The sequence below is a fragment of the Colias philodice genome, chromosome 16, assembly GCF_061535455.1.
Source record: "Colias philodice isolate Cphi_HAF_F1 chromosome 16, ilColPhil1 Martin Lab GWU primary, whole genome shotgun sequence".
In the NCBI taxonomy this organism is placed as follows: Eukaryota; Metazoa; Arthropoda; class Insecta; order Lepidoptera; family Pieridae; genus Colias; species Colias philodice.
This window is the reverse complement of record NC_143101.1, coordinates 4,470,087-4,495,882: the sequence shown is the minus strand read 5'-3', so window position 1 is coordinate 4,495,882 and position 25,796 is coordinate 4,470,087. Positions and strand designations below refer to the sequence as shown.

The window sequence follows — 25,796 nt, the reverse complement described above, 5'->3', positions numbered from 1 at the left end:
TTTGGTGGTCTGAGTTTTTCTGGTTTATTGGCTCTTTTATACTTTCTCTACAAAACAGCCAAGGGGCATCTCATTTTGTAACGAGAAGTGATGCGAGAATGTTTAAAAAGCTATAGATGCATGTGATATACTTTTTTATAAATGTTAGGTGTATTAGAAATAATGTAAAAGTTAGCAATTCCTATGTAGGTACCATATGCATTGATACAAAAATTTTGAATCTACTATTAAATACGATATTTTAATAAAATCACAATTAAGTATACAATGGTACTAACAACATATTACAAGACTATGATGAATTATTTAAAATAGACCTTTAAACCACACTTATTTTAATTCATAATCGTTAATTCGTTAAGATCAATGAAAATCGAACAAGCGAACATTTTTCACAAGTTAACACATGAGATTAGTTATTTTTAGCTTTTGCTTACATTCAGCCAACGTGAAGGATGCATGAACTTGCTAAGTATATTGGTACATAGTGATTCATCAGTGAACTCATGTAGACACTGGGTTGAATCAAACCAACGCATGTGTGCAATACGTAAATCATTTTATGACTGCAATTTATTTTTTAAAGTGAAACTTCTTTAGGCGCGTCGAGAGTAGAATTTCAAGATCGCGTCATGCCAACACCGTAACGTCATGGAGTAAGGCGACGATGTTGGTATAGCTTTGAATATTGCCAAAGAAGTTTCATTTCTGACACGTGTGCTCGGCAGACACGCTCGAAGAAGAATTTAAAGTATTGTTTATTAAAGGGATTTTTAAACGTAGTCATTATTGAGGAATAGTAAAATAATGAAACGTATGTATAAAACTACTAAGTACTACTAATAAATGTAGTTCAATTATAATGGACCATATACCTGGTATAAAGCTACAAAAAACTACAAGAACATTTGTTTACAAGTAGATACTTATACTACACTTTAAAATCTATTATAAATGTAAAATGTCCCAGAAAGATTTTCCGCATAGCATTAAGCTTACAACTTCCTTATTAATCTCTTGAGATATTCACGATTCTTAAAATATTTAAACGTTTAGAAGCGAAAGTAATTGGGAAAGTTTTAATGAATAATAAATTGAAAACAGCAAAGGTGGTGTTGGATTTTTCTTGTTTTTATTATATTGGAGAGATTCTTGTGTGTATCAACAATGTTTTTAGTGACCATACTGATACATAATAAATGATATTTTGACGATTAACTTTGTTTCGTTTTGGGTACTCAAACATGCGCGTGAAAATAGTACAAAATTATTAATGTTTAGAACCGTTATAAAATATCATACGAAGTATTTAATAATTATTTTAATGAGTTGTGCTCTAAAAAAAGCAATCACTTAATTGCCTGGATATGAGTTATGACTATTTGAGCTATATCGTTTACAGACGTTATAAAAACCATAAACAGTAAAAATTTTAAAGTATGCCTACCATCTAAGTGAAAATGCGAACACATTGTTCAAATAAAAATGTTCACATTATGCTCATTGTGAGTTACTACAGCAAAGCCTTAAGAAAATTCCAAACGTTTATTCCGCCCGTATAACGCAATATTCTCAAATAGAATTCCGCTCGATAAAATATTTTAAATCCAGCAGCCGTTGTAAAAGCCAACTCTATCCTCTGTAGAGTCCACGAAGTTTATTGAATGAACCTTTTCAACCACTTTGTTTCAAACTGTGCCAGGACTCGGGACAGAATGCGACACGCTTGAGTTTGTGGCGGCGGAAATGTTGTTTGCTACTAGTTGTCTGTGTATGATGTGCTTAACGAACATAATAATACTTTATAGTATACATTTTGCGTATAGTAAAATGGTTTCGCACATATATTACGTTTTCTTTATAATTTATGTGAGAAAAACGCCAGAATTCCAAGTAAAATGCGTATCCATAATTTATTGCAAAATGAGCAAAGCTGTGCCGCGGTCATGAAATCATAAACATCATACAGCGGTAAGACGGATGTTATGCCCTGTGTACGTTCCGCGAAGTTTTAATAGCCTCTCAGATATCCAACGAAATTATGTCTAACAGTTCTATAGAGCGGTGAGCGGTTCTTTGCGCGAAATAATTGGAACTTATTAAGTTAATAATTAATTCCGCTCGCTCTTCGTGCTGTGGTTGTTGGCGTTGTAGTACAAAGACGGTTACTTAAGTTTTGAATTACTGTGAAATTGTCACGATTGCGACTATATTTCTTCGTACTACGTTATAAAATTTTCTATAAAACGACTCACTGCACACGCAATCCGTCAACTATTTTCCCTTTTATAATATGCCACGTTACGTTGAAACTTTATAGCTATATTCCAGGATTAATCCTAAGCTCTACTTAAAAATTTTAATACTTTTTTATTACTTTTGTTCAAGCAATAATGAATCTAACTGATTCGTATTTGATTGCAGATTTGCGTGATGACAACGACTTGAATGTCGCCAAATCACGCCAAGTCAATATTCACTTAAATCGAGGTCAACTCTTGTAATAATTTATTGCTATTGTTGTTTCAGGTTTTAAAGTTCCTGCAACGCCGTCCATCGCGGCATAAATATACACAAGTAAGCTATTTTGGTTTAAAAACTAGTTCATAACTGATGAATAATTAACAACAGTTATTATTATTAATGGTTTATGTCCACTGAATATAGAAATAAAGAATAATGTTTACCAGCCTTTTTACCATCTCAATTGCGATTACAATAATTGTAAAAAATGTATGTAAAGGAACTGAATTGTGGCAATGTTTCATTATGTTTTGCGTGCTTAAAAAAGGAAATTATTTCCTGATCAAATCGACACGATTTTCAATACAATAGCGTTATTGAAGCGTGTATGACATGGGCTAAGATCGAAGTGTCTGTTTGTACCACGTTTGTATTATAGTAGGTACAAATGACTGTCAAGTGTTACAGGCACTATGTTGTGGGTCTAACCAGTGCAGCGTGGGTTAGTGCACTGTCTAGACGGGGTGTTCGTAACGCGTAAATCACTCCTTCCGACATCTCCTGAATACAAGTCTGGGTACTGCTGGAACATTTGCGCGATTAGCAAGGGATCTACAATATCGTAGAGTGTAGACGTTGAACGTGTCTATAAGAAATAGTCGTTGATTAGCGTACAGAAAAACTTTTAAAGCTTTAATTGCAAGTTGCTTAGTAATCGTGTAGTGACAAAGTAATCGTAAGAAAATACAATACCTATATGTATTTGCAAATTTTGCTGAAGGTTATTGTTGTGTACAATACAATTATTGAAAATGTGGGTCAGTCTTGAGAAACTGGTTGAACAAATATCATAAGCCTTAACCTCCATTAATTTCTCGTTTTGCGGATTTATTATTTTATAATTGCATATTATATGCATCTATACAGTATTACACTAAACCTGCATTAATTTTAACGACACTTACACTTGTACCAAGCAATTATAAGATAAGAACGACCTGGTATAAAACCCAAGGAAATCTTCCAATTCTCTACCCTTATACGAGTATAGTATACATATATATACACACACATGCAAACCACGTTCAGTCTGGAGAGAGACAAATAAATCCCAGTTCCGATGCGTCCACAATAAAGGACTATATAGGTCTGGTGCGGTGTAAATCACGGCTCCGTGCAGCGAAATGGCTGACGATCACATTATGTAGTGAGTCTTCGAATTGCCAGCGAATTCATTTTAAAATGGACTCACAAAAAATGCTGCTTTTATCGTGTTTTTTACGCCACGGTTTATTGCTCTTTCGAACTGAGTTTGAGATTTATGGTGAATGGAGAGAATTGGTTACATTTGAGTATAATAGAATGTATTCTTTTTAGCTTTTATGTCTTACACATGCTCGTAGTTTAGAAATTTCTATGATAGTTATAAGATAACATTTTGTACAAAAGTTCTGGTGTTGAAAGAGAATGAAATGATGTTACGCTCCAATTTTTTTGAGAAATAGACACCCATTAACACATGGATATAAATATTAAAGAACCACCTAATAATACATTAACATAATTAGGATCAAAACGTTTTGAAAGGAAATAACTAATGATGTCCACGTAACGCATCTATTCGATCTGGTAGCTTGGAAACGCATGGCCCTTCATAAATTTTAAAAGAAACAGTTGTTTAGTTCCGCTATTTATAGGTAGGTACAGTATCTTGGGAATTCTCGTCGCATCTTTTATAGTTACCAGAAACATTCCTATTATAATAAAACAAAATTTTCATAGGTGTTTAAAAAATAAATATAGAACTTAGGGAAATTGAAATTGGAATAGGGAAATATGTTATCGTGTTTCTATCTTTGATGAAAAGCGCAATCATAATAATTCGACTTAGGTAGGTTATATATGTATATGTATATATAAGGTAGGTACTCGATAAGAATTACATACAAATTTTCATCCAGATCTCAAACGTGGGCAAAAGACATAAAAAATGTGCAATAATCGTTATTTATTTATTTGAGAACATTTGTCCCACATAAACCCACACAACGAAATAAATATATAACTAAGACACATAATTATTTGGTCATAAATGTTAAACAGATATTATAGATAGCAGGGGCGTGCACAGAGTTTTTGGACAGGGTAGGCAGAAATATTGCAATGATAATAAGTCATAAAAACTAATATTTCATATTGCAGTACTGATATTTGATTGGAGATACATAGTATTTCCGCAAAATAATGGAAAACATATCACGAACATAGGTCATATTATCTATAAAATAATAATTGTCAAAGTAGGTATGATATCCTAACTAGTATTCTATATTATGTAATTAATGATTAACTTTACCTTTGTGTATTACAAATTCCGGTATAGATCCATTTATAGATCGGCCTTTTTCCTATCACTCTCTGCTTGATAAAAGTGTATTCATAAAACAAAAATATAAGAATTTTTCGTTAAATTAGGTATGCCTTATTACTTATCTACAAAATACACTAAGGCCGGGACTCCACCAAAGCGGAGACGAGACGAGCGGAGAGGAGATGTTTTTTAAACAACCAATAGAATTGAGTTATTGACACGTCTCCTCTCCGCTCAGCTTCAGTGGAGATCGCTGTGCGGAGATGTGTAATATTTGTATGTCGCGATGGAAGCGGAGATGTGAGCTGTGCGCGGACGACGCGCAGTGGAGACGAGAGATGCTTCTTCAGACTGTAGTTCTTCTTCAAGTAAAAGAAGATACTTTTTTTGTAATATTAGCGACATCGTCTACCTTTCGTGTCAGAATGCGTACTGAGCACTCAACGCCCCGCACCCGAGCTGAAAAACATCTCTTCTCGCACAGCACACCGCACACATCTCCGCTTTGGTGGAGTCCCGCGAGCTGAAAAACATCTCTTCTCGCACAGCACACAGCACACCGCACACATCTCTGCTTTGGTGGAGTCCCGGCCTGATGATAGACATAATCTATTTAGTTACTCTCAAAACACTTCACTTGCAAATTGTCGTAGTAAACATTATTAATTTTCTCAAAAAACAAATTTAACCTCAAAGTAAACGTTTGTTATTTCCAAAACAAAACAAACGAATAATGATACTATTTGCAGATGGTCTTTACCGCTACAAAATTGTATACATTATCAAACTTCTTAAATTGGTCGCATATTCAACTTCATTTTCGACTTTCAATGTAGTTCCGAATTCGGTTCGTATCTAATTCGTATATCTTCGTAAAAAGACACTGCCTACCTTGTGTGTTTGTGTGCGTGGTTTTATTACATCAGTGTGCCGTGTTTATAGGCACGCACACATATAAAATATGCGTAGACACGCAAAGCACACATATAAAAACTTAGACACGGATAGTTTGTGTCTTTGCCGTCCCGTGACGTACTGGGTCCTGTGGCGGCGCTAGTGCAGCGCATGAATAGGACTTGAGCCGAGCCGGCACAGTATTACCATTATTTCCTACAGTAGTGCGACGAATGTACTTGTGCAGAGAAACGGAGGGGAACTGGCGGGGGTCGGGCGACGCGGGCCGCGTAAAGCAAACACGCTTAGTTTGCTTTACCTAGCGCGAAAGGATGACGCAGTCGTATTTTTTGTGTAATAATTTTATTATACATAGGTACTTACATATTCTATTATGGCGCGCACAAACTGTTCGGTTTACGGATGTAAATCTACATTGAAATCCCAGAAGGAAACAATATTTCAGAAAGATTGTATTAATTATATCTGTTGAATTAAAATCAAATCTATGTATATATGTTGTCCTCATTATTTTCTAATCAGATTGTACATCCCAATGCGAATGCATTACTTAGTTAAATGTTATAAATTATAATATACAATTAAGAACATCCAAAAATAAAGTGTCCACGTAAATAATATTTAGCAGTGCAATATCTGTAATTATATATTTATGAACAAATAATTACATCAGATTTAATAATCGCAATTATTTTGAATGTACATATGAATACAGATTTCATCATAATATTAATAATCACAATTGTTTTATTTCCCATTTGTTGCAACCCTAGCGTATTTTCGTGTGGCAGCGTCATTACCTACGCTGGCGGCGGCATCGCGCGACATCAAAGGCGATTCCTTACTGTAGGAAATAATGGTAATACTGTGGAGCCGGTGTTATAGAAATTAGATAATAATGCTACCAAAATTAGTTAGTAGGAAGTTCGATCCTGACAGGGTCATATTATCTGAAAACTATTTTTTTTTTTTTTTTTTTTTTCTTAATTAATTAAATTTTCTAATCATTATGAAGTTTGCCTGTTGCAAAGCTACAACGGAAGGCAGCGCTGGGATTTTATCTTGCCCTCATTGTAAACGAAATTATCATATTGCATGTTTGTTTCCAACTGACAAAAAGAAACAATTGACAAGCGAATTTAAAAAAAATTGGTTTTGCCCTGAATGTTCCACTCATCAGTCAAGATCCCTGAATACTGAAAATACCCCAGTACGCTCATGCGCTCAATTGTTGCAACGAAGTCCTGAGAACATTACAACACGTAGAGGTGGCACGTCTTCTTTGAAATCTCCTATCGCTACGAATAATAATGCATTATCAGCTGACTCTATTCGAGAGATTATATCCGAAGAGATGGAAAAGCTGCGGCACTCACTGGAATCATCAATTATGAATAGAATTTCGTCAGATTTAAATTGTATAAAACAAGAAATTATTAGTTTAAAAGATAGTATCACATTTATAAACAGCAGATATGATGATTTCAGCAAAACTATTTCAACGCTTGAAAAAAAGGTAAAATCCTTTGCTTCAACGGCTACTGAAGTCTCAAATCTAAAAGATTGTATAAAAAGCTTAGAAAATGATAATAATACCAGGGAGCAGTGGTCCAGACGTTCGAATATTGAAATTTATGGTATACCTGAGAAAAAGGGTGAAAATCTCTTTGAAATCCTAAAAGTCATAGGTGACAGATTTCAATTCCCATTGAACCTGAGCACTGATCTAGATTTTATCACACGTGTTGCTCCGAAAGATAGAGATAATAAACAAATTAAGCCCATCGTTGTGAGATTTCAGGCTCGTTACAAAAAAGACGATTTTCTAACACAAGCAAGAAAATTAAAACTAAAGGCCTGTGATATTGGCTATACTGGCATCAACTCTTTTATACACTTCAATGACCACTTGACGAGAGCCAATAAAGTCTTGCTTAAACGCACTAAGGAATTGGCGAAGGAAAGAAACTACAAGTTCGTGTGGGTTAAGAACTGCTCAATCATGGTTCGTCAGGCGGATAACACACCGTTGATTCACATGTCTGATTACAAAGATTTAAACAAGATAAAATAAGTGTACTATTTCTAGCTCAATTAACTTGTTTAATCCTTATTGTAATTTATTTATTAATTAATGGCAAAGTCACGAGAACATCAACAATTATTACATATTTATTCAAATGTTATTTTAAAAATCCGAACGCACTTTTGATTGGTTACCAATGGTCTCTATTCATGTTAATATTTTTTGTTTATTTTATGTGCTTTTTTGAGTATCACTCTCGATGTGGTGATTTTATACATTTCTTGAACAATGGCGTCCCCTGAACTTTCATTTTATTATCAAAATGTACGTGGGCTAAGAACCAAAACAATAACTTTTTTCCAAAATCTTTTATGCTCTGATTACGATGTAATTTGCTTATGTGAAACATGGCTCTTGCCGGGCATATTTGATGCTGAATTATTTGATCACCGTTATAACGTTTATCGTTGTGATAGAAACTATTCCCTTAGAGGTGATACATTAGGTGGTGGTGTCTTAATCGCCATAAAACGGGAATTATTAATTCGGTCCTCGAATTGTATCGATGTTACAGGTGCTTCTGCTGACATAATAGAAGTATCGTTTACGCTGGGGACTTCTTCCCACTCTAAAATATATCGAATTTATTGCTGTTATTTCCCACATTGCCGTTTGCAGTTTGAAGGTATGACTGAGTTTTTTGAAACGATATCTTCCTCTTATACTAATAACCCAACTGACGAATATTTAATCCTCGGGGATTTTAATATTTCCTCCGCTATATGGGGTGATCCTCAGGAATACCCTAACATAATCAATGTAAATGATCAGGACATTTTTATCAGAGCTATGCATTGTTTTTTAAACTTTACTAATTTCAGCCAGTATAATAGAATTCCAAATAAAAACAATAAGCAACTGGATCTCGTCATTGCAGGGTGCGAATGCTCTGTTAAACATTGTAATGAACCTCTTGTCTTGGAGGATGCTCATCATCCTGCTTTAACCGTTAAAATTGTTGTTTCGCGTGTAAATAATTTACGATCGATCCCTCGTTTTGTTCATGTATTTCGCGCTGCTAATTTTGATGACATTAACCTTGAACTTTCTCGCTGCGATTGGTCTAGTATGCTTAATTCGGAGAACATTGACATTGCTTTGAATAGTTTCTACGATTACCTATATGATATTATTGAAAAATATGTTCCCAAGCGACGAGTGACTGAGTCCAAATATCCAATCTGGTTCTCTAAATCATTGATAAAAATTAATAAAGAGAAGTTAAAATTTCATAAAAAGTGGAAGACTTATGGAAGGTTAAGTGATTACAATACCTTTAAGATTTTACGTGGGCGTGAAAAACACTCTTATAAAATTTGTTATGATCGTTATATCAGTAACGCGGAAACCAAATTGAGGTTTAATAGTCGATATTTTTGGTCTTTTGTTAAATCTAAAAAAGCATGTCCCGATTTACCTGCCACAATGTTTTTAGATAGTAAAACTATAAGCGACGGTCATGATATCTGCAATACTTTTAACCATTATTTTCAATCTGTTTACGAAGCAGACGATTGTAAATCTTCGCTTGATTGTGGTTCTCTAGATTGTACGGTTGATAATCACTCTTTAGGTTTAGGATCAATTCAAGTTTGTCGGAACAAAGTGGCAAGTTATTTGAAAAAATTGGATATTTCCAAAGGCTGTGGACCTGATGGAATTCCTCCTTTGTTTTATAAGTCCTGCTATTACAATCTGGCGTCTCCCATTTGTCATTTATTTAAATTATCTCTCAATACGGGGACAATGCCAAAACTCTGGAAGCGGTCCCATGTCATCCCAATTTATAAATCCGGAAATAAACATAATATCAAAAATTATCGGCCTATTTCAAAATTAAATACGATCGCGAAATTATTTGAGAAAGTTGTTTATGATGCTATATTTCCACTTATCAGACCAGTTATTATTGAACAGCAGCATGGCTTTATTGACCGACGATCCACAGAGTCTAATTTGTGTGAATTTCTTCATAATGTGGCTTGTGCTATGGACCGGGGTGGACAGGTGGATGTGGTTTATACCGACTACTCGAAGGCATTTGATAAAATCTCCCATTCGTTATTAATCCACAAACTTCGGGTGGCCGGTATACATGGCGATCTCCTACGTTGGCTGGAATCATACCTCAGAGAACGTAGCCAAGCTGTTAATATAAAAGGTCATTGTTCTTCCTTCATTCCAGTTACCTCTGGAGTACCTCAAGGTTCTCACCTAGGTCCTCTGCTGTTCAATATATTTATAAATGATGTTATTTGTCAGTTTAGACACTGTAATATCTTACTTTATGCGGATGACATGAAAATATTTAGAGTGATCAAAGATCAACGTGATTGCTCTTTACTACAGGAGGATCTTCTTAACTTGTGTCGTTACTGTTCTGCGAATTCCCTGCTCTTAAATGTGAATAAATGCAACGTTATTACTTTTACTAGAAAAATTAAGCCTATATTGTTCGATTACTCTTTGAATGGAACATCGCTGACTAGGTTGACTGAAGTAAAAGATTTAGGTGTCCTCTTAGATTATAAGTTAACTTTTTCAGCCCATATTAATTTTATTACAGCCAAAGCGTATCAAATGCTTGGTTTTGTCTTAAGAGTTGGCAGGGAGTTTAAAATGTGTTCAACTTTAATTCTTTTGTATAACTCGTTCGTACGAACTATATTGGAATATGCTTCTACAGCCTGGAATCCTCAATATAATATCTACATTAGGGATGTAACGATACATGATTTTGCCGATACGATACCGATACCGATATTTGTAGTAATGTATCGGCGATACCGATACCGATACCGATATCGATGGCTTGGTAGAAAAATAAATAGTGAATTATGCATAAAAAGTTACCAACATTAAACAGAGACAACTGTTAATCGTATTCTTTTAAATAAATATGCCAAATCAAAAAACAACAAAACCATTTATTTTAGTATGTATTATTTTACGAAGTCAGTTAAACTTTTACAAATAAAAACTTGCTTATTCAAACCTTATGCAATGCATAGATATGATAAGAATAAATAAAGAATAAGGATGTCATAATTTCTTACAAATAAATTTGGAATAACGTCGATGTAACTATGCTCACGCTATGCAATAGGCGCGAAGCGGCAACGTCGCAATTCATTCACAAAATTACGAAAAACATTGAAATTGTCTACGGCTAAGCCTTGGTGCTGTCATTTTGCTGACGCTCGTTTGACTTCGTCGAATTTGTTGTGAAGTTTCATCATACGATGTTCTGTTTATTTATTTTTTAAATATTTATTGGAAATAATTTAAATAGGTATATCATTAAATATGCAAGCAAATGATAGATAACGCTATCCAATATCTGGAGAACAGAAGATAAACCCACCTTGAGATAGAGAGTTGCCAAATAACTGGTACTCAAAACATACAACTCCAGGCTTAGAAGATTTATATTTTCAACGAAAGTGTATATTATTGTGATAAGTTTAGAAATAAGTTTTATGTATGTATGGTTTGGCGCATGTTGTAAATAAATAAATCATTATAAATATCAATTTAAGGGTTTTTCATAATTTCGTATATTTTGACATTTCATACAAAATTTTCCATTTCAATATGTACGTAATGAAATTATTAATTTGCTCAACTTTTTCTACTTCTCGTATTACTCTCATTGCTACTACATATCTCAAATTTAGATTGAAAATTGCTTCTAAAACTTGTAAAACACAGCACAATGTACTAAAAAGATATGTTATGACTCGGTTATGTCAGACTTATACTAGGGTGGTAGCCGTAATAAGGACGGAATAGCATTAGTATGAATACTTATTACGAAGTTATACTAGGTTACATTTATTTCGTGTTTATTTGTATGATTTTTCCTTATTCTTAGTTTATTCTTTGCATAAAATGTTATAACTCGTTTATTTGTACGGCTGTAAGTAATACACATACAATCAGTACCTAATAAAAGTTTACTAATAATTGGTACAGCCGTACAAATAAACGAGTTATAACATTTTATGCAAAGAATAAACTAAGAATAAGGAAAAATCATACAAATAAACACGAAATAAATGTAACCTAGTATAACTTCGTAATAAGTATTCATACTAATGCTATTCCGTCCTTATTACGGCTACCACCCTAGTATAAGTCTGACATAACCGAGTTATAACATATCTTTTAGTACATTGTGCTGTGTTTTACAAGTTTTAGAAGCAATTTTCAATCTAAATTTGAGATAATAGCAATGAGAGTAATACGAGAAGTAGAAAAAGTTGAGCAAATTAATAATTTCATTACGTACCTATTGAAATGGAAAATTTTGTATGAAATGTCAAAATATACGAAATTATGAAAAACCCTTTTGATATTTATAATGATTTATTTATTTACAACATGCGCCAAACCATACATACATAAAACTTATTTCTAAACTTATCACAATAATATACACTTTCGTTGAAAATATTAAATCTTCTAAGACTGGAGTTGTATGTTTTGAGTACCAGTTATTTGGCAACTCTCTATCTCAAGGTGGGTTTATCTTCTGTTCTCCAGATATTGGATAGCGTTATCTATCATTTGCTTGCATATTTAATATTGATATATTTAAATTATTTCCAATAAATATTTAAAAAATAAATAAACAGAACATCGTATGATGAAACTTCACAACAAATTCGACGAAGTCAAACGAACGTCAGCAAAATGACAGCACCAAGGCTTAACCGTAGACAATTTCAATGTTTTTCATAATTTTGTGAATGAATTGCGACGTTGCCGCTTCGCGCCTATTGCATAGCGTGAGCATAGATACATCGACGTTATTCCAAATTTATTTGTAAGAAATTATGACATCCTTATTCTTTATTTATTCTTATCATATCTATGCATTGCATAAGGTTTGAATAAGCAAGTTTTTATTTGTACGGCTGGTAGAGTTTTTTCAGAAAACAAAGTGCGCACGCGCGGGCGGCCTCCCGCATCGTTCATTGGGCGCGGATTTTTGAATTATTTGATATCAAAAAAATTGGTTGTTTGTAAAGTAGGTTTACGATCGAGATGTTTACGTGATAACATAATGCTTACGTGATAACAAAATTATGTATTTCTTTCCTTTACATAAACAAATTTGTGATTGGAACACTCCTAGTAAGCAAATAAAATGCTTGTGTCAGGAGGTTCCGCTCTTCCTTAACACTATTACCGAAACAGAAATAAAACAATATGAATGAATACAATGCAAAAACATAAAAGAAAAGAAAGAATTTAATAAAAAAATATCGGTATCGGTTGATTTATTATCGGCGATACCGATATATCGGCTTGTCGATATATCGGCCGATATATCGGTATCGGTATCGGTATCGTTACATCCCTAATCTACATAAATAATATTGAACACATTCAAAATAAATTTATCAAACATTTGAATTATAAACGAGCTAAACAGTCTGGTCCCATTCCGGAAGTGCTTCCTTTGATAAATCGTCGACATGAAAGAGACCAGGTATTCTTATATAAGATACTTAATAATAGCGTCGATTCTTCTTTTCTTCTAGGCAATTTACTTTTACGATGTCCGCGTATATGCTCTCGTGACAAAGCCCTATTTGCATTACCTAAATTTAAATCCAAATTTGCTAGAAATACATATTTATACCGTGTTTGTCATAATTATAATAATAATTTTAGTGACCTTGATTTATTTAACGAAAAATTCAAATCGTACAAAACCAAAGTTCGAAATAAATGCAATAGTAACTAACTGAGATATTTGAATTGTATTCATGCTTGTTATTTCTATAATTATTTGTATCCACAAGTAGACTGTTTGTGACTGAATGTGTATTTGTTTTTAAGAATTTAAATTTTTAGTGGAAACTTTACTGATATGTGTATGGTTTGTTATCTCTTGTTTATATGATATATTGTATTGTTTGTTTCCCAAATATAAATAAATAAATAAATAAATAAATACCGATAGATGGATCTAAAATATATTTGAAATATATTTTTATTTCATAACTACATTGCGCAATTAATAAAATTTAATGACGCTGTGAATTTCATTTATGCATATTAAATATTGATCAGAGTTTGGTAAATGGTAGGGTAGGCAGTGTCTTTATGTCTTTATGGAATGCACGCCACTGATAGATAGACTTGTACTGTATATGTATGTTTGCACATTGCCACTCCTAAATATATTAATAATTACAACAGGCATAGAAACGTTGCAATACATTATAATAATTAAGTATAGCATACTCATTTAAACTGCTGACAAATTATTATAAACTAGTGGACCTAACTAGGTCTCCCAAATCAACGCGTATATGTTTCTACTTATTTATAAAAAAATCCGAAGAATGTCCAGTAAAGCTTCCTGCAAAATACATTTACTACTAATTAAATTTCTAACAACTGCGTTGACCTTACCAGATCATAAAACTAGGCCTCATAGAGCAGTTTAGTGCGTGTAATAATAGTGTTACGACTTGGCACGAGCTAGGCCTATCACCTGATTTCGGCTGCCAATTCATTAAGATACTGAGTCATTGACTGTTATATAGAAGTTGCATAATCTCCTGAAATATCACACACGTAACATATGCACGATTTGCCGAGCATACAGCTAATACCTTATTACCTAAAGTAATGACAGTTTTACTTGTGTAGTTGTATACAGGGTGTCCCACTGTTGGTATACTAAGCCCAAAGGAGGTTATAGATTTGCATACGCTAAGTACGTAAAAAATACTTGAAAAATTCCAGACGCATTTTTTTTTCAAGTAGATGAATTCTTAAAACTCTATGTGTACACCCATAACAAGCAACCCGCCCAACTTTGTCACCAGCACATGAGCTATCGTTTAATATTATGTTTTCATAGACAAAATGCTCACATTAGAGAAGCGGTATATGCCGGCTGCGCGAAGCTAGAGAAGAAAACACGGATTTTCAGGAAAAATTTAGCAAAAAATTTTTGACGTAATTTTGTTGTTTAAGTATTTTTTACGTGATCAGTGTATGCAAAACTACAAGTCTCTTCGCACTTAGTATACCAATAGTGGGACACCCTGTATAAATACGAATTTAAATTTCATGAACACTAATAAACACTATATTTAAAGCTAACAAATGTCTCTCATCAATAAAACCTATTTTTCTTCATCGAAAATAACTTAGCGCAAACTCTGAATGAAGCTAATCGTAAGTGCCTACTCATCTGAAAATAAACTACGTCTATGGCGAGTGTAGATTTTATTTATAGTATAGCAATAATGAACATGTTCTGTTAACAGTTTTATTCGAGCAATGATATATGAATGGTGTAATTCTGAAAATTAAAACACGCTTTCATTTAAAATGCGTTCATTTAAGAGCTCTGAGAAGATTCCTTTGTAACAGAACCAAAGCATGCATGATTATCGAAGCTGGCTCATTAGCATCTAGTTCTTTAATTAGTTCCATTAGTTCCTAACTCTTTAAAAATTATTTCCTGTAGAAATATGGCATTTCCGCGTTATTACAGGCGGAAAAGGAGAATTTTAACAAACGACGACGGAGTTTGCATCGTATTACCTCACTAACTTTATACATTTAAGAGCTTCATTAAAAAGTTATACGGTATATTTACATAGTAACAGGTTATCCTGTTAAGTCTCTGAAAGTAAACAGACTCTTGAATATGTCTACTTTATACCTTTTCATGCTATGTAAAAATCGTCAACAAAAACATCGTCTATTGCATTTTGAAAAATGAACGTTCAAAGTATAATTTCACTTTTAAACAATTCAAGTGGAAATGTACTCGACATAAATGGAAAAGTAAATACCACATCAAAGCCCAGTCAAGTTTCTAATCCACAATGCGCACGTGTATGGAGGATGGAATTTCATATTTATCTCTCGTGTCTCTATCATAACGTAGCGCAGCGAAAACTGTGTCATATCCAGGCTAAAACAAACATTTACACGGCTCGATAAAATATAAATTCCATCATAAAGCAGACGGCGATAATTCACCAGTAACAATAAAGCATGGGCAGAAAATAGACGTGCCATTTTGACGGCCCCATAAAAAATATCCGTTAACACGTGGTCGGTTTTAAAGGGCAGTGCGTACACCAAAAGAATCAGTCCCTTTTCCTTGAATCAGATATGACTTATCTCTATATATCTGTATATGATATATCTGGCTGAATATTTATTTTCATTTAATATTTAAAGGAAAGTTACTTCAAAAATACTTTATATCCTTGCTCGATGATAAATACGTATCGTCGTAAACGCAAAGTATTCCATGAACTGTACCCTCGCTAACAATTTAAACCTTTACCCCTATCCATCTATTGGGAAAAAGGCTCCAACCTTTAAGCTTCATTTTTATCTCGAACGTCACCTGCGGTGCTAGTCTGTCGCCCAAGGGTGAAACAAAGGCTTTTTTGCCCTTTACGTAACAATAGCGACATGGGTGGGCTAGGCTACCGCCTCACAGATATAAACACAACAGGAGAGTAAGTCACATACATATTTATAGCACCTCAATACTGGGAATGACAACGGTGCACATGCAGCCAGCACGTGACTTCCGCTGTCGAAACGGTAGTATTTAAAAATATCATTTGGAATGAGTGAAATCATGGCAAGTGAAATAAGCTCCTAGAAATATCGTCATACTTTTTTTAATTGAAGTTACGCTTGTAATGTAAGGCAGCAGCTCAGTGTAATTTATACTTCTTAATCGAGTCGTATGTGATTTATCTTGCATAAAAAGGCTTTCAAAAATCAAAATATGCTCAACTAAAATTTATAGTATCCCCATTTCTCTTTATCGTAGTTTCCACGGGTTTCATAAATGCCGCTTGAATTTCGCAGTCCTTAACAGATTTTGTCAAAGTATTCAAAGGAAAGGTCTCCATTTTCGCCCAAATCCCGGTTGGACTGCTCAAAAGCTCCTAATTTAAAAATAAGCAGCTATTTTGGGTATCAAAATTTATTGTGGGACAAAATATTTTATATTTATCATATAAATTATACTTAATTTACCAACCCATATTAAAACTATAGGTTTTATAGCTTTATTTGGCTTAAAATGTTAATCAAAGGTCGCTTTCGGTTATGTTAAGGTAATTGTTATAACAAGGAAAAAGGGTGCACAATATCCCAATCTCTATGAAGCCACTGCACCTTTTTATGTATTTAGGTCAGCAGGGATAGCTGGTAATCAGGTTTGATACAGCTTGAATAATTCAAGAGACAGCTGATTGAATATTAACGATGAAACTTCGGACATAAACATGAAGCTATCTACTAGTCGCCTGTCTTGTTATAACGTGGGTATGGAGGTGAATATCATAACTAGTCTTCCCGTTTAAAAAAGCTTGTTGCTTGATGTCATTCTAATATAACTGACACCCAATCGTAGGATATTTTTAATTGCTTTTAGTAACAAGTAAAGAGTAAAATTAAACGACTGTCCTAATTTTATAAATAAGAACTAGACTTTCATTATGTATAAAATGTTCATTAAATCATGACCCTATGAATTGTTTGTTTCAAAAAATTTTAATGAATTGTTTTTGTCTTGATACAATACATCCAAAGTTAAATAAACCACGTTATTATGTTTGCCCAACAAATGCAGGGGACCAAGTTTCTTTCATGAACCGTTTTTCGATTACAGCCGTCCCTATTTCTTTGCGATTTATTTTTGTTCCTTCCTTATTTTACTTTGTAATAGCCGCACGTCGGTGAAAAGTTGATAAGTAAATATAAATTTCATTTTGCAATATTACTTCTCCCCGCGTTCATTGTAACCGCAACATTTCATGACTATAAAGGTCACAGAAACCGTAAGGGCTAGGCTCATTTTGTAAGAAGATATGTATTATTACACACATACATGTATAATCAAGTATGATTATACGAACTGATATAAATTTTGACACAGGTGTCTCTTATAATTGAGCTGGAAGCAATCTTACAGCGCAAATAAAACCATTCAAAATCTCCAACATCGCTAAAAATGCATTAAGACGATACACAAAAAAAAATCTACTGCTTGGCGGGCGGAGTCTAATAGCTCGCTATCGCGAACGCGGGTGTGCGCGAAGTCATTCTTGCAAACTCGCCGCGCTGCCGCTGGCCGACTCGGGACAAACATGTATGGAGTCGTCATACAGTTATAATATTCTTATACATATATATTTAATTGTTGATTTATTGGTTTTATTTTCTTGCTTATAAACAAATAATCTTCTTTTTAACAACTACTTAGACATTATTAATAATTATTATTATTTCGTAATGTTTACTTTATTACAAAATAATACAGGTTATAAATAATCTTTAAAATAACAAAAAATATTGTTACTCTGAAAAAATGAAATGGTACTCAATAACGCGGACTACTGAATGGATTTAGATAGAATTTGATGCTGACGTAGATATTACGTCATGCCCAGAAATGAGAGGTAATATTTCTGAAAGAAGTTATAAACCCTAATTCTTCTCAGTCAAAGTCAAGAGTGGAAGATATCACTAATACAGTAAAACTGATGCGAAACTTTGGATGTTAATTTGTATATTTTTTGTTAGTTGTTACTTAATCACGTCAAGACTACATTACCAATTTTGATAAAATATAGCTAATTGCCTGGATTTACACATAGGATACTTTTTATCCGAACTGAACACTTCTGTGGGATAAGACAGGATTCACGATATAATCTAATTCCACGCGGGCAAAGCCGCGGTCGGAATGATATTTTTTTAAATAAAAAAATTGTTTAAAAAAAACACAAAATATATTGACGCATGTATTTATTTTTTGCACTCTATTATAATTGTAATTATTCATTACAAATAATCAAAATAAAATAGCCAGCACAAAGTTAGGCCCTGGTAGGGTAGGTAGGCAGGTACAGCAATGAGAGACGAACACTGGCTTATTTATACCAATAATAATGTATTATAAACATTAAATTAAGTTTACTTTCTAACAACAAAAATACATAATATTAGCTAATGTGAAAGCGAATCAACCAATCATCCCACAAAAATGAAATGTGCACACAAATATTCATCCAAATCGGTTCATGTCATTAGGAGGAGTGACTGCAGCGCCATCTTCCGGGCCCAATTGTGTTTCCAGATCACCCAGGAACTCAATTTAATATACTTACACAAAATTTTTCGAAATGAAAACTCACATTACTATGTAAATATGAATATAAACCTGTTTTATTACTAAGCAATTTCCCGCACAGGTGTAGTAAGTATAAATGAAATAAATATCAACATCAAATTCTTTATACAACATACTTATCTACCACCTTCTAAGAAATGTAATTCTTGAAATTATTTCGTATTTTTTTTAAATATAATACTACTCCAATGAGCTCCTGTTCCATATTATGTCCACCATACTTCCACTAAGTTCACCATGATTTTTTATTTCTTTGCACTTTGTTGCTTTTTGCTAAAAATGGAATCATGCGATAAAACCAGTAGAGCTTTGATAACATACATTTTTGACTGAATAAAGGTACTTACGAAGGAGTGGATTCACATTGTGAACAATCAGTGGGTTTATTTTCCTTCTGGATTCCGGATTTCGGAACAGATTATTTATGCTATAAATGAAAAAATCTTACACATTCGTTATGTACTTAAAACATACTTACTTACTTAGTACATATCAAACATCGTCTATAAAACAATTATCATCAAATTTAAAATAAAACCAACTTACTTCATTAATTTGTTCCAATTGTAAGCATTCTTTTTCCTCCAACCTTTACGTTTCTTCTTCTTATTTTCTTTATTGTCCCCATTTGTCTCATTTTGTCTTATCGTGTTGTCACCCTTTTTTACGATTGCGCGAGCGACACAAGTTCCTCGTGTGACGGCCGTAGCGGGAATGACTCGTGCAGCGATCGGGGTAGGAAGGTACAGGGCGGCTCTCGCTATATTGGCTGGTCGCGCGCTAATTTCAAGTATTTCTTGTTTATTTCAAAACCATCGCATATTTCAAAATTATAAATCGGTAGACGTATCGGTTGTATATTTTATAGTTAATATCCAAAAAGTCGTAACTTTACGTTTGTTATTTTGAAGATGCCAGAGATTAAAAAAAAATAACAATGATAACTTTGTATTTTTTTTCTATCGAGAAAATATCATGGAATCATGTTTCTAAAACGGTAGACGTATTGTGTTACTATTGAACTTTCTTGTCAAGAATTTTCATCACGACAACTTTAATAATATAAAAATTACGAAGGTTTGAAAAGGGCCGTAAATGTTAGAAAAATTAATTCATCACCTTAAATTGCCACTCGAATCCAATCAGTAGTGGAATGTTTATGGTTCGTCTTGTTGTTAGTACTAAGGTAGTTATAACATGATTATTTTGAGCCTTTCGAAAATACCGGCAACCCGGCAATATTAGGTAGGGCCCTATTGTTAGTAAAAAAAAATAATTTGGAAAATCCAAAAGTGCACGCCTCATACTTTTTTTTTAATAAATATTTATTAATTAATTTTTGTTTATTTAATAACAATTAAACCACATCGAAGCAGACCCTGAAAAATGAAAGGGTTCTATTCCTGAGCATACTCAAGCGTAAGAGAAAAAAAAAGACTCGATTAGTAAAGTATTTCGGTCGCTATCGTGTTAACAAGAAAAAGGATCCGCACATACAGACACACGGACGTCCAAGACAGAACTTTTTTAAACTGTTTTTTAACTAGTTTAAATAACAAAAATGACATCAAAAATATCATGAACGTTAAAAATAGTGTTTTTTCTTAATAGTGTGTATGTATTATCTTATAGTGTGTATGTATTATCTTACAAGTGCAATGTATGACATAAAGACATTTTAAGTTTGAAAAATCAGATGTTTTGCGCGAAGTGACAGTAGTACCCACCTCAACGCTTCGCTTATGAGGCGTGCAATTAAGAAATTTGCTACTTCATATAAACCGTAAGTTAGTACATTGCACAGCGAAATGTTAAATTCGGTAAGCTCTCATAGCGGGGGAAACTTAAGATTTCGTCGAGGGAAGAGATCCATTGTACCAACCCTCTAACTCACCCCTCATTGGGGCTGCCATACTCAAAGGGACCCGGAGCTGCGAATACGAGTACCTAAATACATTTGTAATATAACTTGTAGTTTAGTTTGACGCACGTTGGTCTAAAGTTTACGTTGTAAATCTTGACACAGTGGCAAATTCAAATACGGGTTACACTGCCCGTCAAACGTGACGTGCTCAATCCTTTGCTAAGCCATAGTTACTAGTTTAACGATGGAGGTATGGAAATAGCTAGAAAGGCGAATTGAGTAATCAATGATAATAACTAACGGTAATATGTACAAGCCATGATAAAATCAAACATCATAAATATAGAGAGAAAAACAAAAGTATCCGAGTGCCTGAGGGCGGGATTGTTAACTTACGGACTACCTGCCCGTTTGCTTGTTCAGAGATAAAAGTAATACATCTAACTTTCTGATAGGACACAAATGATAAAACTGCCTGTCTCGTGGCCGTTACATGGCAGATGTCTTTTGTATATATTGGCAGATAGATTTTTACTGCGCAAGCAGGTAATCTTAACCTTTGTTGCAAATTACTTTTTTACCTCTGAAATGTGTATGATTTATTGTTACGGCATCAGTATTATTATCAAATCTTAATAGCCTTTAAGCGTGTAATATTATAATCCCATTTATAAAATAAAGACCCGTAACAATTAATTAATCGCTACAACAACAATCCTAATTTAGGTATTCACTAACAGGAAACTATTAAGAGAAGCAAGCTAGGCAAACTACTTGCACATAATAAAGTTCATCGCTTCTGGGAAAACTAACAGTTTATCGATAACAGTGATTTATGAAGCTGGGCTTAGTATGAACGAGCTGTGTACACAATACACGCTTAACTGATTTTAGTAGAAACGCTTGTGGCGCTAATTTACATAAATATGTACTCCTATAGTTTTGGCTTTACGTGACACTATTTATGCTTTGTCATTCTACTCACATAACTACTAAGTATATACCGTGTACTTATGAATATTTTACCGGACACTAATTTGATTTCCTAACTGTTTCTTCATCCAGACACGATATCCTGAAATTCGTTTTGTACGTGATTCTTATATTTTTGTTCCATGTAATTTTTATTGTACGTTATTACATTTTCAATCTACAATCTCTCAGCACATCTTGAAATAATTGGAGTGGATTTGTGTTTACATTTAGCAAATCGTTGCGATATTAAACATCTGTGAGAGACTACAGCGCTTACACAAATTGCTTGATTTACGATAATAGTACCTTAGTAATGAATTTATCCCTTTGCGCGTTTGGAATTCGTGTTCATATACATCATATAAATATGTTTTGTTTGGTTTATTTTGCAATGCATCGTTCTGTATTTCAGAAATAATAGGTTGAACTCTTGGTTTTGAATTTAACGTTACACAATTTATTTTAAAGTATTCGATATCTTATTTTCTACATTATTAATCTCGTTCTCATCGATTCGTATACAATTTGCATTTGGCATGCCGTCGGTTGAGCAACCTAAGTTGCTGTGGTTGCGGTTAGACTTATTGGATACTTTAGGTTGGCTTGCCGTATCGATACTGAAATAACAAAGTTTACCCGTTATTTCGGGCAATTATGTCAGTGATTTTTACAATAGCTTGATCAGGTAATCCTTATGGTTTTATTTGTATGTAATAAAGTGGTTATTTAGCCGATCTGTCGTCAGAAGCTGAAGGAACAAGAATACATATTCTTTTATCTTGGTTACTTGTATCTACTCTATCCAATAAAACGGCCACTTATTTTATTAATACATATATTCAATAAAAACCCCCTTCCTCAAGACGACATCTATGTAGAGCACGGACATATATCAAGATAGACTAAGCGAGTGTATGTACTTCCCGTGTCCAAACTACGATTATGAAACTTACTTGACGCTGGCCTACACTCAGTCCGCGCTTGCAGTTCGCCAAGGAAAGACGTGAAGCTGAATAAAGTAAAATGCCGAATTACGCCGTTATAAACTGTAGAAACTCCACAGCTGTGAGTGGCCGAGTTAGCAGAGATGTTTCCTTCCACCGGTAAGTAATTTTCTAATCAGAATATGCACTATTTATTTTAAAATCAAATAAAGAATATCTGTGGAAAACGATCGTGACAAACACGGATACCAAATCATACGAAATGATTCGGAATACATTGCGGCTTTTACTTGGCACGGTAAAGATCGCGTCGTATGATAACAAGCAATGAATAGCGTCTTCTCATTTTTCTGTTCTCATTTTTCTGTCCAATTTTGTGGTTAGTGATGTTCATTTGATGCAACAGTTCTCGATTCTAATCGATTTTATAATCGAACAGATAAATGATAATTTGAAGGAGCAATTTTTCAGAAAAAAAGGCATAGATTTTTTTTGTCATTTAATACGACTTGACCTAGAACTTTTAAGTATTTTAATACAAAGGTACTAAAAATAAATATTATGACATGGACGCCATTAGTTAAAGTGTCATCTTGGGAGTTTTTTAAGAAAACTCCTTATTGCTTAGACTATGTTTGTTTTTTCAGTTTTCCAAGTAACCCGAACATAAAAGGAAAATGGATCGATGCAACGGGACATAAAGATTGATTGATTGACAGTTTCATTACTTTCTTTCGATGGCCTCTCTAGTACGTAGTACATGGTAACTCAATGGGCATATGTAAGAAAAAGCTAAAACACATTAGTTTACTTGTTAGAATATTAAAAGGTTTATAACTTTATTTTATCATCCCTCTGTCTATGGTAATTATCATTTTTCTGTCTTGAATCGATTTAGTAATCGATTACGATTCATTTATTTGACTACCTCTTAGACATAGATCTAGTTTGATCTGATTTCTTTCGATTTACTTCGATGGGATAGGACGATACTAGAATCGCCGCGCGAGTGGCGGCCTAATCGATTTAGCGTAAAATGAAATTAACATCACTAAAAAGCGCTCGTGACGTCATAACGCGTCAAGGTCAGTACAAAAAATATGACACGCTTGGTTTTCATACAGATCGCGGTACTTGCGTTGTCTACTTATATATACATGTCTGTGATGTAGAGCAATTTATTGCAAGGCTAAGTTAAGCCCTCTTTGTATCATTGCGCTATTGTCTACGAATAAACATGTAAGAACGTATGGCCATCTAAAATAGTAAAGCTTATATAGGTCATCAAACGAATGCCCCAGTATATCCACAAATCCATTAGCCGTACTTGAATAAGTTCGCAACAGCTAAAGGAAGGCGATCAAAAGCTTCTATTTATGTATAATTATGCGCCAGCACGCGCCTTTTACTGTGTAACAGTATCAGTCGTTTCCGTTCTGTTCCACCCCACTCTAGCTGTATTTATTACTCATTTGTAAGCGATATTTTAAAACGCTCCTCGTGTAAACAAGCACATGGAGTTATTAACAATTTCATAATAACGTTTGATCCTTTTTTGGCTCTTATTACTGATGACAGCCTGGCCGTTGTATAGCTGAACCTTATATTTATGTTGTTTAATATAGGTATTTTGATATCGGAATGAATTTAATACTGAACAAACAATTTTTTTTTAGATTGGACATACTTAACATAACTTAACTTCTAATGTAACCCATGTTTATCGATGCATTCTACAAAGTATACACTAAAGATCGGAATGCGTACGCTCTCGATCGCGTAGCTTATTCATACAGAAACAATATTATTTACACTAACAATTACTTAAACAAACAAACCACTCAACAGCGAATCATTGTAAATGTTTGTCAACAGATCGAAATGAGTTTATGAGAGCGACGCGACCCGGGACGTCGCCTGGTTCGTGATGGGGCACACGAGATATGTGGCCTGTGCTATACTCCTGCTCTGTCCGTGGGCACTGAGTCGGCACGATGATGACTTCGCGTTTGATAACAATGAGGAGTTTCAGGTATGGTTTTGGATGTTCTATCATGTGTAAAGAACAATAAATTTTCGTTGGTGTTTGCATGTCAAAATGATAAAGACATAAAAATTGCAGTTTATGTATAGAAAAATTAACATTTATAATCATCCTATAGTTCTGGATATAATACATTCTTTAAAATTACACTTTTTTGTTAAATAACAAAGCATTCTGTACGTTTATAAAAATATTAACTAGACACTCTACAAATAAAACCCATTTTTTGTATTCCAACCCTTTTAATATTAATGAGTAGGTAATCTAGATTTTTTTCCGTTGAAACACACTGAATTATTCACATATACCTGTTCCAGCTGCATGACCTTTTTTAATTATTCAGTAGTAAGTATCAAATACGTGAAATAAAAATACATAAATGCCAGGTACGGGCATAAAATTACTGTCCTACATAAAATATTATGGTTCTATTTACATAATCTATACCAAGGAAACGTTACACAGGTGGAGCTGACAGCAAATCATTCAGAAATAGCAAAAAATGGCCTAAAAAGGTTATGGGGTGTTCCTGACACATCGGCCTATGTGGGACACCTATTCAGGATGGAAATCCCAAAAGAAGCGTTTTCCGGAGAAGTTTTAGCATATAAGGTACTGCTTTTTTATATATTTGAATATTTTACCTTCACTTGAATTTCTCTGCAGATCATTTAATGAACGAATTTGATTTTCCAAGGCAAAAGACATTAATGTTTAAAAACATCCTTTTCTAAGAAATTATTATTTTAAAGTCATTATAATTTTATAGCTCTCTCTCAGTTTAATTAGATTCTGATCCGTGGTCCCTTTCTTTTGTTTGAATTTCAGCGAACTGAAGTTGCTCTGCCCAAATATACTGTATGATGTTTATGTTTACATTGTATTGCTCATATTTACCTCCATTATACGTATAACTGTATAAGGTTTTGTT

General features: G+C 33.7%; 3 protein-coding genes across 9 annotated transcripts in view; all 3 read left to right on the top strand.

Moving 5' to 3' along the window:
* Nucleotides 1-25,796, top strand: part of Dg (Dystroglycan) — a 78,129-nt gene that overhangs the window by 36,648 nt on the left and 15,685 nt on the right. For 5 of the 7 annotated variants that reach the window (XM_089704910.1, XM_089704904.1, XM_089704908.1 and 2 more), the window contains 3 exons: nt 2,530-2,577; nt 24,697-24,853; nt 25,331-25,477. In XM_089704910.1, the coding sequence (XP_089561036.1) occupies nt 24,749-24,853; nt 25,331-25,477 (252 nt within the window). In that variant the 5' untranslated portion in view covers nt 2,530-2,577; nt 24,697-24,748. Of the gene's footprint in view, nt 1-2,529; nt 2,578-24,693; nt 24,854-25,330; nt 25,478-25,796 lie in introns of all 7 variants that reach the window. The other 2 variants (XM_089704906.1, XM_089704907.1) reach the window with 1 other exon arrangement.
* Nucleotides 6,680-7,824, top strand: LOC149481607 (uncharacterized). Its single transcript, XM_089704755.1, has one exon. The coding sequence runs from the start codon at nt 6,759-6,761 to the stop codon at nt 7,821-7,823; it is 1,065 nt and encodes a 354-aa protein (XP_089560881.1). The 5' UTR covers nt 6,680-6,758; the 3' UTR covers nt 7,824.
* Nucleotides 8,064-9,490, top strand: LOC149481606 (uncharacterized). The gene is made up of 2 exons (XM_089705300.1): nt 8,064-9,193; nt 9,409-9,490. Exons 1-2 carry the CDS (start codon nt 8,064-8,066, stop codon nt 9,488-9,490), a joined length of 1,212 nt encoding a protein of 403 aa, XP_089561426.1.